Genomic DNA, 17,346 nt, shown 5'->3' with positions numbered 1-17,346 from the left:
GATCATGAAGTGCAATCCTGCTGTTTGGTAGACAGGGGACTTGCAACTGCAGAGGACCCTTTGCTTTCTATAGAGTGAAGTTGACTTATACAAAAAAGCAGAGATCCAGTGAGATTAAGAGCTAGAAATATCAGGTAACACAACCTGTTTTTATCAGAAGCTTTTTGCAGTTAATAACACCCTCATCCCTTCTTGTCATATTTTACAGTTGGTTATTTATAACTTTGGTTTGGTGGTATCTTCATGTTCAAGAATAAATGTGAGAATAGTCAGAGAAATTGCCAATGGGTGATTATGATTTAAAAAACAAACAACTATTAGAACATTTTATTTGGATTGCAGATCTAGAAAGATTTAGAAATAAACCATCCTGTATATCATTAGTAATAAAGTACATTCTAAAATTTAGAGAATATGAAAGGGCTAAAGTTTAGAGTAGTTCAAAGGAGTTGTATTTTATAATACACAAAGGAACTTTTACATGTTTCTGCTTCAGTAAGTAAATAAAAGTGATTTGTCTGTCAGAGTCTTACCTTACACTACTAGTCTCGTCACAAATTATATAGAAATAGATTTCTAAGTGGCTGAAATAAATATTCTGATAGCTTCTTGAGAACGGTTCATGGAAGATAAAATCAACACTTGTTATATGTGTGTGTGAAAATGTCTGTATTTTGCACTCATATTTAATTTTGATAGTTTACCTGAGTATAGCATTCTGTGTTGAAAACTATTTTCTCTCACAATTACAGGGTATTTTGAACTGTATTATATGGGCATTTGGATCAACTATTTGTTGGGGAATGTTAACCCTTTAGTCTTTCTTATTGGGACTGGTCAGATACTCCATAAACCTGTTGTTGTGAAATTGATTCTAATTCATGATGACCCTGTTGGACAGAGTAGAACTGCCCCAAAGGGTTTCCAAGGCTGTGATCTTTGTTGAAGTAGGCTGCCACATCTTTCTTTCTTGGAGCAACTGGCGGATTTAAACTGTTGGCTTCGGTTAGCAGCCAAGTACGTAACCACTGTGCTAACAGGACTCTTCAGATTCTCCATATGAATCATGAAATCCTCTTCCAGAAAGGAGGAGCTCCCGGGGTTTTAATAGTCCACATTCAGTTTGCATAGTGTTCCTTAATGTTCTTGTCTCTTGGATGCCCACGTCCCAATTGCTCCTGTTATTTGCTAACCCAGAATCTTTCTATTTTTCCTTCTTCCAAAAAATTAATTGCTGTACTTACTCTAGGATAAAGGGGATTGTTGTGTTCCTGTACACAAACAGCACAAGAAGAAGAAAGGGATTCTGGGAATTTTAGTCATAATTTAGTACTCATGCCTTCACCTCCAGAGCTAGGTAATTCTGTCACTTGCTGAGCTGTTTAAGGAATCTGCTGTGAAAAACTTGTTGTTCATCTTACCATGCTTTCTTGAGTCTTATAATTCAATTATTTGTTCATCTGTTTTTCAGCTTCCAGTTTTGTAACTTTTATTGCGTTTCTTTTCTCCCTGTTCTTGTTAGTTTATGTCTTCTTAAGCAGACTTCTTTATAGCTATTTTAGTGGGTGTTGGGAAGAGCAAATATTCAGTATTCTATGTTAACTCCACAGAGTATTATGTTAGTATTTATTCTGCTACCGTGGACTGACTTCTGGTGTGGTGCGGTTGTTGGATCAGCACTGGACTTCGAACCACAAGTTCAACAGTTCAAACATACCAACTGCTCCTTGGAAACCCTATATAGTGTCTCTGTGAGCCAGAATCGACTCAGTGGCACTTAACAACAACCACACCTAGAATAGTGTTTTCCATTTGGAACGATTTTGCCTCCCAGGGGACATTGAATAATGTCTGGAGACAATTTTGGTTGTCACAACTGGGAAGTGCTAATGGCATCTTTTGATTAGAGGCCAGAGATTATGGTGCACATCCTATGATACTCAAGACAGCTCCCATCTGTTACGGATTGAATTATGTCCCCCCAAAACATGTGTTTCAAATCCTAACCTCTGTGCATTATGGCTTTAATCCCATTTGGGAATGAGTGGTCTTCGTTATGTTGATCCTGTAGGATTAGTGTCAGACTGTGTCATGTGTCAGTCTCTGGGGATAGAAAAGACATTAAGCAAGCTGAAAAGCAGTGATTGAGAAAGGTGCCAAGCCACATGAAGATCACCCAGATTTAGAAACTAAAAGAGACACGATCTTTTCAGCAGAGTTGACAGAGAGAGAAAACCTTTCTCTAGAGTCAGACCTTCTGACTTTGGACTTATAGCCTCCTAAACTTGGAGGAAATAAATTTCTGTTTGTTAAAATTACTGATTTGTGTTATTTTCTGTGACAGCAGCACTAGATAACTAAAACACGATCTTAGTATTTTGAAAAGTTTTAAGCCTCCAGAGAAGTTGAAAGAATACTACAGTCTAGGAGTCCTAGTGGGATAATGTGCTGGACTGAAAAGTCAGTTTCACCTGTCAGGTCTGCGGTCCAGCCTCTCCTTGGAAACCTTATACTGGGTCGCTATGAATTGGAACTGATTCTACGGGACTTAACCACAACATAGACTATTGATCCCATACAAAAGTTTTAACAAAATTGTTAATGTTTTGCTACATTTGCTATATTTATTTTTTACTCCCTTCCTACAAGTACCTTATACTCACCCACGGACGCACATGTGCATGAAAATTTTTTTTCTGAATCACTTGAAGCAGACAACTTCATAAGTAAAGGGACATTTTTCATGCAAAACCACAATACATTTATCACACCCCAGAATTTAATATTGGCATGTTACTATTTCTTCTTGTTAAGGTGCCATCCAGTCGGTTCGGACTCATTACGACTCTATGCACAACAAAACAAGTACTGCCTGGTCCTGTACCATCCTCACAATCACTGTTACGTTTGAATCCGTTGTTGCTGCCATTGTGTCAGTCCATGTTGCTGGGGAGGGGGAGGTTTTCTCTTGGTTGACCTAACACCTTTCCAAACATGATGTTCTTTTCCAAGGACAGATCTTCTGACAACATGTCCAAAGTATTAGAGAGGCAGTGCTCACTATCCTTGCTTCTAAGGACTCTTTTATCTGTACTTCTTTCAAGACAGATTGACCTAATCTCTTGACAGTCCATGGTGTTTTCAGTATTCTTCTCCAACACCATAATTCAAATGCATTGATTCTTCTACTGTCTTCTTTATTCGTTGTCCACCATTCACATGCATATGAGGTGATTGAAAATACCATGGCTTGGATCAGGTGTGCTTTAGTCCTCAAATTCTTTACCTAAAAGATTTTATTCTTTTTCTACATGAGCTTATGTTTTCTGTGGTCTTAATTAAATTATAATATATCTTCTAATTTTAAATTAGGTTTTCCAGTTTTTTGGAACTGTTTTCTTTTTCAAAAGAATTTCGTTATGCATTGTTTCTGCCTAATTGTGTCTGTCTGTTTTTGCGATGGCGATCTTATTATTATTAGCCTATTTATGCCTTTAAGTTTCTTCTACCACATTGAGAATCTTCCCCATTACTGTCTCGGACCAAGCTACGGAGATGTAAAGTCTGATTGAGTAAGATTTAAATGTAGAAATGATTATACCTAGAGGTGATAGCATCATTTACACATGGGAGTTAATCTTTGAAGTATCTGTTGAATGAATGAATTTAAAGTGCAGTTAAGTAGAGTGTTACTTAGGCACACTATAGAGTTTGAGAAAAAAGCCTTAATTTTTGTTTTCCCAGTCTTTTAACTTCTTTAGCATCTTTGGAGTTTATCATACTTTTGTTATTGTTGGTAAGTGCTGTACAGTTGGTTCTGATTTATAGAAAGCCCATATAGAGTTTCCAAGGCTGTAAATCTTTGTGGGAGCAGAAAGAGCCTCATCATTCTCCCTCAGGGCAGCTTGTGGGCTCGAACCTTTGACCTTGAGGTTTGCAGCCTAGTGTTTTATCTTCCAGAGCCATTGCATTCCCTTCTATTATTTCCAAATGTAGTTTCTAATCTTATTCAGTATTGTATTTGGATTTTCTCAATATTTTTTCTCTTATTTTGAAATTTAGTTTCCAACAGTCTTTAAAAAGCACCTGGCTGAATGAGTTTGGAAAACTCACCAATAGATGAGAATATAAAATATGGTGGCACGAAACTAGTAGTTTTTTGTATACCCTCCTCACAAAAATAGTTTCAGAAGTAACTGTTGAGCGCTTGTTTTTCAGGCATTTGTGATAAGTAGGTGAGTGTGGGAGTTTCCAAGGAGCGTAGTCGAATGAAACCCTCCTCTCCTTAACTCTAGGTGTGGATGTACATACACACCTCTGTCATTTTTAGTCTGACTTTATTTTGAAAGTGGAATTAAATTGAATGCAACATCTCCTTGGACAGAAAACTCAATTTTCATTTCTATTACAGTTAATTTTTTCAGGGTTGCACTAATGAAAAAATTGCTGTTATTAACTGTATCTCTTATGTTTGATAAATTGATTAAAGTCTTAATTTGTTTTACAAGTTAAATATTCAAATATACTTAAACCAAGTAAAGTTGATCTCTTAGAATTTCAGTTGCTGAATATTTATACTCAAAGAAGAAAACTCCTTATGTTTCTGACTATTTGTAGCTTCTTTCATCAGAAGAAAACTACCACAGCATTTGTTACAGCCAGTCAGATAGTCAGTGTGGTTCTCCTCCAAGGGGTTGGTCAGAAGAGTTGGATGAACGTGGGCATACCTTATATACCAGTGACTATACTAATGAAAAGGTACATTTGTTTTTTCTCATCTAGTGTTTCTTGGCAGAATCCTCTTATAAAATAGCTACATACTGAAGTTTTAGTAGTATTAAATAAAACCAGAGAAAATTAATTGTATTTCCATAATTTTGCCAATTGCTGTGAAAGCTCAATGTAACTGATTCATGGTTTTAAATGTCTTGTGCTGATAATGATTTTTGTTGTGTTGATTCCCCTTAAGATAGTTGTTTTAAGAGTAGATCGTTTAATGGATGTGATTCTATCTGGACTTCTTTAATAAGCATATTGCTTTACATCTTTCGGTGGGGGAATCGTTTTTTCAGTGTGCCATTATCATACACCACCTCACTGGCTATCCTTTTTCTATTATAACCAAAATTTTATAAGACAAAAACCATGAATCTAGTATTTTATGGTTAATTAATTAGATTGAGGATGAATATCGAAATTTTATGTGTATGTTACATCTTGTATCGTCTGCTGTAGAACTGGTTAGTTATGATAGTTTAGAGAACAGACCATTGGGAGTAAGTGAGGGGGAGCTAGGATTTTCTCCTTATCTCCTGCCTTAATATTTGACAATAGAATATAAAGGAACAGTGTTGTTGTTGTTGTGTCGGTTCTGACTCATAGCGACCTTGTATAGAGTTTCCAAGGAGCAGCTGGTGGTTTTGAATCACCAACCTTGTGGTTAGCAGTCAGTGTGTATCTTACAGCACCATACCAGGACTCCAAGGGAACAGTTGTTGTTGTTGTTATGTGCCATCGAGTCGGTTCCGACCCATAGCGACCCTGTATAGGGTTTCCGAGGGTGTAAATCTTTACGGGAGTAGAAAGCCTCATCTTTCTCCCGCGGAGCAGCTGGTAGTTTCAAACCGCTGTAGTTTTTATTAATTTAACCATCAAGATCAGTTGTTCTGCATTAGCAGTCCTTGTCTCCCCCATCTCATATTCCCTGTATTATATGATAAGGTTTCCTTTAGCTAATTTCTTAATCCTGTTTTGGTGATGGAAAAAAAAATATTGCTGATAGGGTTCCTACACACATAGGCTTATGCCAAACAAAATGTTTAAACATATCTCTGCCATCAGTGAATGGCTGTAGACATTCAGTAGTACACTTGTGTTAGTCTTGTTAGGGTGCCGTTAAAAAAATGGATACTTTTTATGCCATGGAAAAAATTTATTTTGAGTTCAGGGCTAATATCAAAATTTTCACAAAATTCAAGTAAACATCTTCCCGAATCATTGAAGCAGTGCAACAAGTTTATGGGAATGTTACCCCTTCAAAATCAACAGTTTTTAGATGGGTCAAGCATTTTAAAGAAGGTTAAAAAATCTCAAAGATGAGCCAAGAGAGGGAAGACATTTAACTTCAATGAACAAGAAACTGGTGTTCAAGTCCAGAAACTGGTAGAAGAAAACTATATAAATACATTGATTTATTAAAAAATCTTACCCAACTGGCTACTGAAGTTGGGATCTTATGTGGTTTGACACTTGAAGATTATAAGTTAACATCTTGCCCTCAGTGAATTTTCAGCTCAATGACTGCCAGAAACATTGCATGAAGATCATTTAACTCAAAGAGCTTATCTTACTATCAGTTTTTTAAGCAAGAGTGAAGCTAATGACAGTGATTTTCATGGAATGATTTATAACCGAGGACAAGTCTTGGATATATCAGGACAATCCAGAGAGCAAAGTATCAAAGCAGTGACTTCAAGGGGCTCTGCATGCCACCTTAATGCAAAACAGAGCATTTTAGAAAGTTATGGCCACTGAGTTTTGGGATTTTAAAGGGGTATTCTTGATAGATTTTTCTTAAAGGGTACAGGATGCTCATGGGAACTTGAGAAATTTTCAGAAAATTGAAAACTGTGTATTATGAAGGAAAAGGACAGGAAAGTTAAGCTGAGAATTTTTTTTTTCCATCATGACAATGCAACTGCTTATTCTCCTAAGGTTGCAACACCTGTCATAAAAGAATTTTGATGAGAAACCATACCCCATCCGTTGTATAGACTTGATCTTGTCCCTTCAGAATTCCTTGTATTCCCCAAACTCAAAGGACATTTGGAGGAATATGATTTGAGTCCCTCAAGGCACTTAACAACAACAACAACAACAAGGATACCAAAGTTGTTTGGATGTAAATAGCAGAGCATAGAATTCTTCTGGGGAAGAAATGGAAATACTGCATTCAAAAGTGTATAGATCTAGGTGAATGGAATGTTGAGAAACAATAGCTTCGTATTTTGATTTTTTAAAAATAAAGATTTCTATGATTTTGTAGCAATATATATATTTTTACTTACCTTTGTACTTTTGGTCCAGTGCATGTGTCCATCTGTGTATCTATGCTGTTAAGTACTGTCAAGTCAGTTCTGACTCATAGTGACCCTGTGTAGGGTTTCTGTGGAGGAGCTGGTGGCTTGAACCACTGACCTTGTGATTCACACAGTCCATCCAGTATATTGTTAAGTTGTGCGTGAATCCTTAGTGTGACATAGATGACATTAGATGAGAGAGAAGATAAACTCACATTTAATATTTAGTATACTTGGTCCTGGTGTGGCACTGTGGGTTAATGCGCCAGACTGCAAAGCCATTTGAACTGCTAGGTCGGCAGTTCAAGCCCACTAGCTACTCCTTGGAAACCCTGTACAGGGTCGCTATGGGTCAGAATCAACTTGATGGCACTTGACAACAACAACAACATCCTTAACTCTTAATAATTTCATTAAAATTGTTTTCAGTGTTCATGAGTAGCATCACCTTAAACAAGTAAAATAAAGTTTATAGGCATCAGAGCTAATATCTTTGATTGTATCAGTTTAAAAATGCTTTTATTTCAAATAAATTGACACCTGTTTTGTTTTTGTAGTGGCTCAAGCATGTTGATGATCAAGGTAGACAATATTACTACAGTGCAGATGGATCTCGATCAGAATGGGAATTGCCTAAGGTAACAGACCTTAATACTAAATTTCTATTTGACAGTAGTATATAGGGAGAAATATCTGAAAATGGTTTTCAGCAGATTCAATTTGGAAATTTTTCGATTTTTGAAAATTAGCAAGACTTATTTTGTAGAATCTATTGAGACTCCTGTGATTGGCTAAAATTTTCTGAAATGTCCATTATCGTATAATATTGACAATTCCTGTTTAAAAATTATTTTGGTTTAGCTTGATATCAGTTTTACATTATTATTGGAAGTTTAGATTTACTTCAATGTGAACAATGCCATCTTATGTTTTAATTCATCGCCAACACCATAATTCAGAAGTATTGAATCTCTTTCAGTCTTCTTTATTCATTGTCCAGCTTTCTCATTGAATCATATGCATGTGACAGTTGGACAGTGAACACGGAAGACCAAGGAAGAATCGATACCTTTGAATTATGGTGTTGTTAATAAAAATACTGAGTATACCATGTACTCTCAGAAGAGCGAACAAGTCTGACTTAGAAGAGGTGCAGCCAGAATGCTCCTTAGAAACAAGAATAGTTGAGACTTTATCTCACGTAGTTTGGACTGTTATAAGGAGAGATCATCCCTTAAGGAGGACATCATGCTTGGTAAAGTAGGAGATCGCCAAAAACAGAAGACCCATGATAAGGTGGATTAACACAGCGCTGTAACAGTGGGCTCAGACATAGCAGTGATGGTGAGAATGATTCATTCTGTTGTGCAGCAAGCATGAGGACTCTATGAATTAGAACTGATTTCACGACGATACATAGCGAATAAAAATGTCTAATGTATCTTAAATTTTGCAGGTAAAGTTGATCTTAATATTTAATCATTTTTAAATTAATGGTAACAGTGAAATATTACGTTCATCCTCTAAATGTGCATGCATATTGTTAATGAGCTAGTTGTTGACTAAGATAGATAGCATAAGATCAGATCTCCTAGGGCCAAGTTGCATATCTCTCTTCAGACAAGTAAACCAGGGCTGTCTTTTGTTATCTAAAGTAATAGGTTTAGTATTAATAGGTAATGTTATCAAAGGTAGTATAATTTGTTGTTGTTAGTACCATCAAGTTAATTCCAACTCGTAGTGACCCTATATTGGGTTTCTAAGGAGCGACTGGTGAGTTTGACCAACTGTAGGTTCACATCGATCTTGGCGTCGAGTGCTGATCATATGGTACCACACCAGGTGTCCATTCTCTCTATGTATGTATGTATGTATGTATGTATGTATGTATGTATGTATGTATGTATGTTGTTAAGTGCCATGGAGTTGATATAGTACCACACCAGGTGTCCATTCTCTCTATGTATGTTTGTATATATGTATGTATGTTGTTAAGTGCCATGGAGTTGGTTCCTACTCATAGTGACCCTGTATAGGGTTTTCAGGGAGCAACTGATGAAAAACCCTAATTAGCAGGCAAATCTAATTGAAGAAAATTGGCTAAGAATAAATTAGTCTTTTTAAAGAAAAATATTATTAGTATAAAAAAAATACTGTGATGCATTGATATAGAAAAAATTCACTCGGTGTTAAAGAAAAGAGTGAAGGCTGGGAAAACGAATCTAGTAAACTAGTGCTAATAATGGTTTCCTTTTGCAAATATTATCTGGCTTTAAATTATTTGATGAATTTTTGCAGCTTGATGCTAGAGGACGAGATTGTACATGGCATGAAATCACGCTTTAAAATTATGAAACATAACGCCCATTTTTGGAGTTTTTTGTGTTCCATTTTCATGATTATTAGTGTATACTTTAGAACCTGATTTTCAAGATAAAATATTTGAAATTGTGCCAAATACTCACAAAACCTATGATATTGAATATGAAATGACTTAACATTTCCTTTCAAAATTTAATTCTCTCCTGAGTGAAACTTTTAAGTTGGAAAATAACGTTCCAAACTTAGATTGTTAGTATCTTTTAGGGAAAAGGAATATATACAATTAGGTTAACACTAGTTTGTTTTATTCGTATATGGGGAAGAAGTCATAGACTATGTTGGTAATACTTTTCAAAACTCCTCTCTATAAAAGCCTAGCATCAAGTGATTGCACTAGAAAAGAAAATTGTATTGATAGTGATGTGCATGAGTTAGGATAGTAATGTTGTGGGATATAATTATTCAATTAAAACTATATCACAGGCTTATAATGATGAATGAAATACAAGATCTGATTTTTACTTAAAACAAATGAGAAGAAAAATGTCCTAAAAATTGAGCTTACTGAAATGATATAGACTAATATTTCATTTGCTGTTGTTAAGTGCCATTGAGTCGATTCCTATTCATAGAAACTTTGTATAGGGTTTCTGAGGAGCAGCTGGTGAGCTTTAACCATCGACCTTGTGGTGGTTCAACAGACTTTGCCGTCCAGTGCATTAACCTGCAGTACTACACTGGGATTCCAGCATAATATAAATTAAATAGAAAGTTCTTATATCACTTGAGAAATTTGGATTTCTGCTCTAACCAATAGTTTAAATATCAGTTGAATTCTAGAGAAATATTATGTTGAACCACATCTTCCTTCACATTGCTTTTTGATTCGCTGAAGGAGTGATATCAGTCACAAAGCTTCTTTTGAGTTATTTGTCCGAAGTCAGAGTTCAGTGGAGAGAGTAGTTTACGGGAGCAGTTCGGAATGTTAACCCATGGCCAGATACTCATAGTGACTTCCTCATTAACTCTTGTTCTTTCCTAGGTCAGGAGAATTGCACGTCTAATATTAGGAGACATTCACTATAGGAGATAGCTTGAGAGGAAGGAGAGAGAAACCTCCCAGGACCCACAGCAGTGGAAATGGGGTTGATTAGGATCTGCGATGAGTCCCCAGTTCCCGGATAGCATTTTATTTGTGGGCATTGTTGGCCACTTAGGATAAAGTATCAGAAAAAATTTTATCACTTTCTTGACCTTCTGATAAAATTGCATGTGAAGAGGAGGATTATTTAGGTCTAGTGGGAATAAGAAAATAAGGAAAGGGATAATAAATAAAAAGTTCTAGAATTACTATTTCACTAAATTGCAGTTTAAATTTTAACTAAGCAAGTTGATGCTTACAGTAAATGTAAAATAAATTCTTTTAGATAAGTTTGTGTTTTCACAATATTAGCAAACAATTCTGCAATATATAAAAAGTATCATTTGCTACATATATTAAGTACAGTTCCTGGCATGTAAGGCTGATTCATTCAAAACTACCATACTGTAGTCTAAAGAAGAAAACCTACACAGTCCCAGTTGATAGAGCAAAGTATTGGACAAAATTTGATAACTGTTAATGATAAAACCTTACAACAAACCAGTAATCAATTTCAACCAAAAAATCCTATAGATGATGTCTTAGTTTTTGGTGAAAGTTTGAATACTTTTCTTTCACAATTGGGAAAAATAGAATTACAAAGGGGCTTCAGAAAGTTTGTGGAAAACTTCCATTTTCTTTTCATTCCCTTTTTGTAGCCCTCTCACATGTCAGCTTTTAGTTTAGTACTGAAAGTCCTAACCAGAACAGTGTTAAAAGAAGGAAAAGACATAAAAGCATGCACAATAGAAAGTAAGAAATACAGTTCTTCCTGTTTGCCCATTGGTTAAGCTCTCAGCTGCTTCCCAGTGGTTGGTAGTTTGAATCCACCAGCTGCTCTGTGGTAGAATGATGTGGCAGGTTGCTTTCTAAGTACTTATAGCCTCGGAAACCTTAAAGGACAATTCTGCTCTGCCCTATATAATCTCCAGAATTCCTCTGAGTTACAGTAGACTCAGCAGTGAATTTGGTTGGCTTTCATTTGCAGATAGCATGATTTTCTGTAGAAAATACCTACAAAAATAGAAAACCATGTTAGACCTAATAAGTGAGTTTAACTATGTTGTAGGATATAAGATTAGCACACAAAAAATAATTGTTTTAAATGAAGGGATTTCAAAAAGTTAGTGGAAAATGGAATTAAAAAATATTTTTCAATGTAATCTTCATCGGGGTCAGTACACTGTTATAAGCAATGATAGCAGTCATTTGTTGTTGTCAGGTGCCATGGAGTCAGTTCCTGTTGACCTTACGCACAATGAAAGAATGAATCACTGCCTGGTCCTCTGCCAGCCTCACACTTGTTATGCTTGAACCCATTGCTCCTGCCCCTGCCACTGAGCCAAACATAGTCTACTTCTGAAGATTGTAGTCATTGAAAAAACCATTTGGAATACAGTTCACTCTGCTATACATGGGGTTGCCACGAGTGATATTTTGCTCAATGGCAATTAGTTTGAGCTTTCTTCTTTTTGTTTTTAAAAGTACCCAGGTGTTCCTAGATTGTGCACATGGTTAACGTGTCAGCTGCTAACCAAAAGGTTGGAGGTTAAAATTCACTCAGAGGCACCTCTGACGGAAGCCCTGGTGATCTACTTCTGAAACATTAACCATTGAAAAACACTTTGGAACATGGTTCTACTCTGACACACATGCGGTCACCTGAGATGGAGTCGACAGCATCTGTTTTTTAGTAAGGACACACGATGAACATAATGTACATTGTGACCATTACCCAGTGTTGCTAAGTGCAGTGAGTCAATTCCGACTCATAGCGACCATGCATAGGGTTCCCAAGGAGCAGATGGTGAGTCTGAACTGCTGAACTTAAGTTCCGGTGCTTTATCCCACCATACCACACCCGGACTCCTACAGAATCATAGAAACCTTTATTTCAAAACAAAACAAAAACAAACAAACAAACAAAAAAACAAAACCCAGTATAGCTTTATATTACTTTTGTTGGCAAAGGTTTTCTAAACAATTTTAGTAAGTATTAGGCTGAAAAACTAGGTTTATATATAAGTTTACACACATTCCATATCTAATTATTACTAAGGATGATTGTATTGAGGGAAAAATAAAGCCCTGTTTAGTGATTGGGTCTCTTTCCATTTGGAGATGTGAGATTTCTGGGATAGAATTCTTTACCTGGTGTGCTGTTTTGGGTTAATGAGCTGGACTAAAAAGTCGGCGGTTCCAGCTTACCAGTTGCTACTTGGAAACCCTATACAGGGGTCACTATGGGTCAGAAACAACTCAACGGCACTTAAGATTTTTATAGTCTAGAATGATCTCTTTGTGAACTTCTCTGATAAATGTTAAGATTGCTGTTTGTTAAGGAACAATGAATTAAAAACAAGTTCCCATATGTGATTGCCTAACTCTAGCTTGGAAAAACAGCTTTGGGAAACATTTTGAAGGGCTTGAATGGACTTATTCTAGGGAGTAAAGACATGATATATTGTAGAGATAGTTGTTGGATGATGTTTTAATATTAAAGAGAAAAGAACAAAAATTCAAACTGTAGCCACTGGGTCAATTTGACCCTATTGGATAGTGTAGAACTTACCTCGTATGGTTTCCAAGGCTGTAAGCACTGCAGGTTAATGCACTAGACCACAAGGCCGGCTGCTCAAGCTCATCAGCCGTCCCTCGGAAACCCTATTCAGGGTCTGGAAGTGACTCAATGGCACTTAACAACAGCAACAATCCTTGTTGAAGCAGACTGCTACATCTTTTTCCCATGGAGCAGTTGATAGAGTAGTTGATAGGTTTGAATTCACAGCGCTTAACCACTTGCCACCAGGACTCCTATTAAAAGAAAACTTCCCCAAAATATATTTATACTGAAATTATAATCAGAGTAATTGAGATTTGCTGACTTTTGGAGTGGGGAGGTAGATGTTACGCAACCTTTGGCTGGCTGCAGAGAGAATATCCCCATTTAAAAGGTGAATTTTCTTTTGTCATTTCATTATCATTTATTACTTGCAAATTTGGTAAAATTGCCTGTATAAAGCAATAGAACTCTTAAGACCTCACATTTCTGACATGGTTTTTTCGTGGAAATCTATTTGGTATTTCAAGCACTTATTTTTTTATGCTTTATTGATAATATGTTCTTAGTTTTATATGATTTCCCTTGGTGGTAATTGCCTGTCTTTTGTATATCATTGATATTCAACACTTGTTTTTAAACTATACTATCTCCTGATGTGGCACAGTGAGTTAATGTGCTGAACTGCAATGTAGGTTTGAACTGCACGGCGGTTGAAGTTCACTTGACACTCCTCAGAAATCTGATGCAAGGTCACTGGTCAGTACAGAGTCCATGGCATATAACAACAAGAAAAACGTCTCTTAACTTTAGACGTGCTTATGTTTTACCATAGTCATTGGTATGTTTGGCCTATAAATGAATGCAGTGACAAAACCTTGAAACTAAGGATGCATTATTTTTAAAGCCTAAACCAGAAATGGAGTGCTGGTATGATGCTGCGGGTTAATGCGCTGGACTGCAAGATCAGTTTGAACCGCAGCTCTGTGGTGCAAGCTCACCAGCTGCTCCTTGGAAACCCTGTACCGGGTTGCTGTGAGTCCAAACCGACTCAAAGGCACTTAACAACAAACCAGAAATTGAATTCATCTAAATTTTAGAAGTAGAAGAACCTTAAAAAAAAATTAATTTATCTAGTGACCCCATTTTATAAATGATAAGCCCCAAAACCAAAACTATAGCCATTGAGTTGATTCCAACTCATAATGACCCTGTGTGTAGGATTTCTGAGACTGAAATCTTTATAGGGGCAGTCACCTTCATCTTTTTCCCACAGAGGGACTGGTGGGTTTGAACTGCTGACCTTGTGGTTAGCAGTCCTGTGCTTATCTACAGAACCACCAGAGTACCTTATTGGTAATCATGATGTTGTCATTACATGCTGCTGTCCAGTCAGTTCCAACTCAATGACACTGTATAGAGTTTCCTAGGAGCAGCTGGTGCGTTTGAACCTCTGACCTTGATGGCACTTTTATGCTTGGTTTAATCATTATAACAACTCCATAAGAAGATATGTCTGTTTTATAGTTGAGGTAATGTAAACTGTTGGAGATTACATACCACGTTGGTCTCTAACACTACATTACTGATCATTTCAGTTGTGTTACAGTGCAGGTCAAAGATGAAAAAACAGACTTGAAAGCTTATAGTAGTATAATATGGTAAGCTACAAGTCGTTTGTTACCATGTTAAGGTTATTTCTGCTACTTATGTGTATATTTTGTTTCTTTAGTATAATGCTTCGTCTCAGCAGCAAAGGGAAATCATTAAAAGTAGGAGCCTGGACAGGCGGCTGCAAGAACCGATAGTATTAACCAAGTGGAGACACAGCACCATTGTATTAGATACCAATGACAAGGTAGGACTTTCTAGAAAATTTGTTAAGGATTTTGACAACTTTTTTGTGTATTGTATAATGAAGTGTAGCCATTTGTACTAATACACCATTTCATGTAGTGTTTATTGTTAAATTTTATTTCTTTTTAAACAACCTAAAACATTTGATTTGCTATGCTAAAATGTGTCTGTATCATGTATTTTCCCCTTAGGAGTATCTTATACCGTGGTGCCTGGTGTTTCATTGTATTTAGCATCAAATTGTCATGGAATAGGTTTTGGTTTTGAACCTTGTGTGTGTCCCAATGGACTCGTTTATCTATGGCTTAGTGATGAACACAATGATTATACATTTGAGCCGCGTAAATGACAATTTTTTTGTTTTTTACTTGCAGTATTTAAAAGCGACACTACTATTATCTTTTCGTCTACAATCTCTGGGAGGTTTTGTAGTTGACATTTAATTATTTTTCCCCATCCCAAAGAAGATTGCAATCTGCTCCCTCTCTGCACTTTAAGACACTTAAAAAACAAAGGACATTTTGTGTAATGTACTTTTATAAATCTGAGACATACTGTTCTCTGTTTCAGATAGGAAATAAATTTTGATCCAAACATCAGAATGGAAAGGTCAGAAGCTGTTTCTTGTGTATGTTACATCTTTATAATTTGGCTTCGTTGTGAGGATGGGATGTGAAATTAGTATGAGTTTGCTGAATTTCAGGCACACTAATATTAAAGTGGAGTCCCGATGTGGCACTGTGGACTACTGTGCTGGACTACAAGGTAAGTTTGAACCATAAGTTTGGTGGTTCAAATTCACCAGCTGCTCCTAGGGTCACTACAAGTCGGAATTGACTTGAAGGCGCTTACAACAACAGTGGTAAAAAAAAAAAAAAGAAGATTCAGTGCTAAGTATGTTTCTGAAATAACCCTGTTTTGGGGTATTACCATATTCACTTTAATATTGGTGGTTGTGTTGCTGTTAAGTGCCATCGAGTTGGTTCCGACTCATAGCAATGCTGTATAGGGTTTCTGAAGAGCTGTTAGTGAGTTTGAACCGCCGACCTTGCATTTCAAACTGACTTTGTAGCCCGATGCGTTAACCCACAACGCCGCACCAGGACTCCTTTTATTTAGCAGTTGACAGATTTCATTAATCTTTCATTGTTTCAGTGAAAACAGAATAAAGTATTTTAAATTGTATTTCTCTGTTTGAATGCTTTCAGTCTTATAAGGTGGACTGAAAGTACGATAATGAAAGCAGTATACCAGTTACTAAGTGCTTGGAAATATATTAGCATTGAGATGAATCTGTGAACGTATCTTCTCACAGATTTTTAATAGAAAATTTTACTGAACATCAAGAACCAGCTTGTAATTTCAGTGGCTGTAGAGATCTCCTAAATACCATATACAGTGTTCTAGGGCAAAAACCATTGTTAAAGAAATGCCACCATTGGTAGTGACTCATTTTCAGTCTATTACTTAGAATTCCTTACAGGAAATTCTTAATACTTTTTGTTTGGTCTGATTTTCACAGAGTTGTGAAAACATCATTTTCTTTTTGAGACTGGAGATCCTCCCCCACCCCCCATTTCACTGTTTTAAATGGATTCATAGATAATGCCCTTACCAAATGAGCTTCCTTATTTATTGCCATCACCTAGAATATACTTTCTTAAGAAAGGTTATTTGCAGTCTTTGAGATTATAAAAGAGGGACTATATCAGAACAAACCAGCTGAATAGTATATGAGAATAAGGGACAAAGTGTGTATGACTTGAAATTTAATCAGAGAAACTTAGTATTGTGTAGCAAGTGCTCTGGTGATAAGTGCCCTAATTTGATTGTCAGATAACTTTGGAAGAGGTAGGTGTGTGTATGTGAGGATGCATCTGTTTGTTTATGTCTGTGTGTTTTTTACAATATGTAAGATATACTTACATGTTCATATGTTGTTGTTGTTAAGTGCTGTTGAATTGGTTCCAACCCATAGTGACCCTGTATAGGTTTTCCGAGGAGCAGATGGTGAGCTTGAACTGCCAACCTTGCAGTTCAAAAAGCTTTTTGCAGTCTGGTGCATGAACCCACAGCACCACACACATATCATGTATAAGTATATAAATAAATATATAAATATAATTTCTCATCTATAATAATTATTGTTAAATATTAATTATTCCAGTTGACGTAGTTTTCAGTTCTCCAGGACTGATAAATGCTATGAAACAAATTACAGTTTTATTCAGTTTCTTACTTTGTGGCTCATCACATCTTTCCTCTTTTTCCCAGACTGTTTTATTATTCATTGAACCGTCTTTTGAAAGTCAAATAATTTAAAAAGGAATTTCTGGAACTGTCAGAAGTGGGACTAAATAGTTTGAGCCTTGGTGCAGTAAATAAGG

General features: G+C 36.3%; 1 protein-coding gene across 3 annotated transcripts in view; it reads left to right on the top strand.

The window, feature by feature from the left end:
• Positions 1-17,346, top strand: part of ARHGAP12 (Rho GTPase activating protein 12) — a 109,327-nt gene that overhangs the window by 46,911 nt on the left and 45,070 nt on the right. For 2 of the 3 annotated variants that reach the window (XM_006874034.1, XM_006874035.1), the window contains exons 3-4: positions 7,637-7,717; positions 14,835-14,960. In XM_006874034.1, coding sequence (XP_006874096.1) covers positions 7,637-7,717; positions 14,835-14,960 — 207 coding nt within the window. Of the gene's footprint in view, positions 1-4,617; positions 4,759-7,636; positions 7,718-14,834; positions 14,961-17,346 lie in introns of all 3 variants that reach the window. The other variant, XM_006874033.1, reaches the window with a different exon arrangement.

The sequence above is a fragment of the Chrysochloris asiatica genome, unplaced genomic scaffold (assembly GCF_000296735.1).
Source record: "Chrysochloris asiatica unplaced genomic scaffold, ChrAsi1.0 scaffold00258, whole genome shotgun sequence".
Lineage (NCBI taxonomy): Eukaryota > Metazoa > Chordata > Mammalia > Afrosoricida > Chrysochloridae > Chrysochloris > Chrysochloris asiatica.
This window is presented reverse-complemented; position numbering and strand designations above follow the sequence as displayed.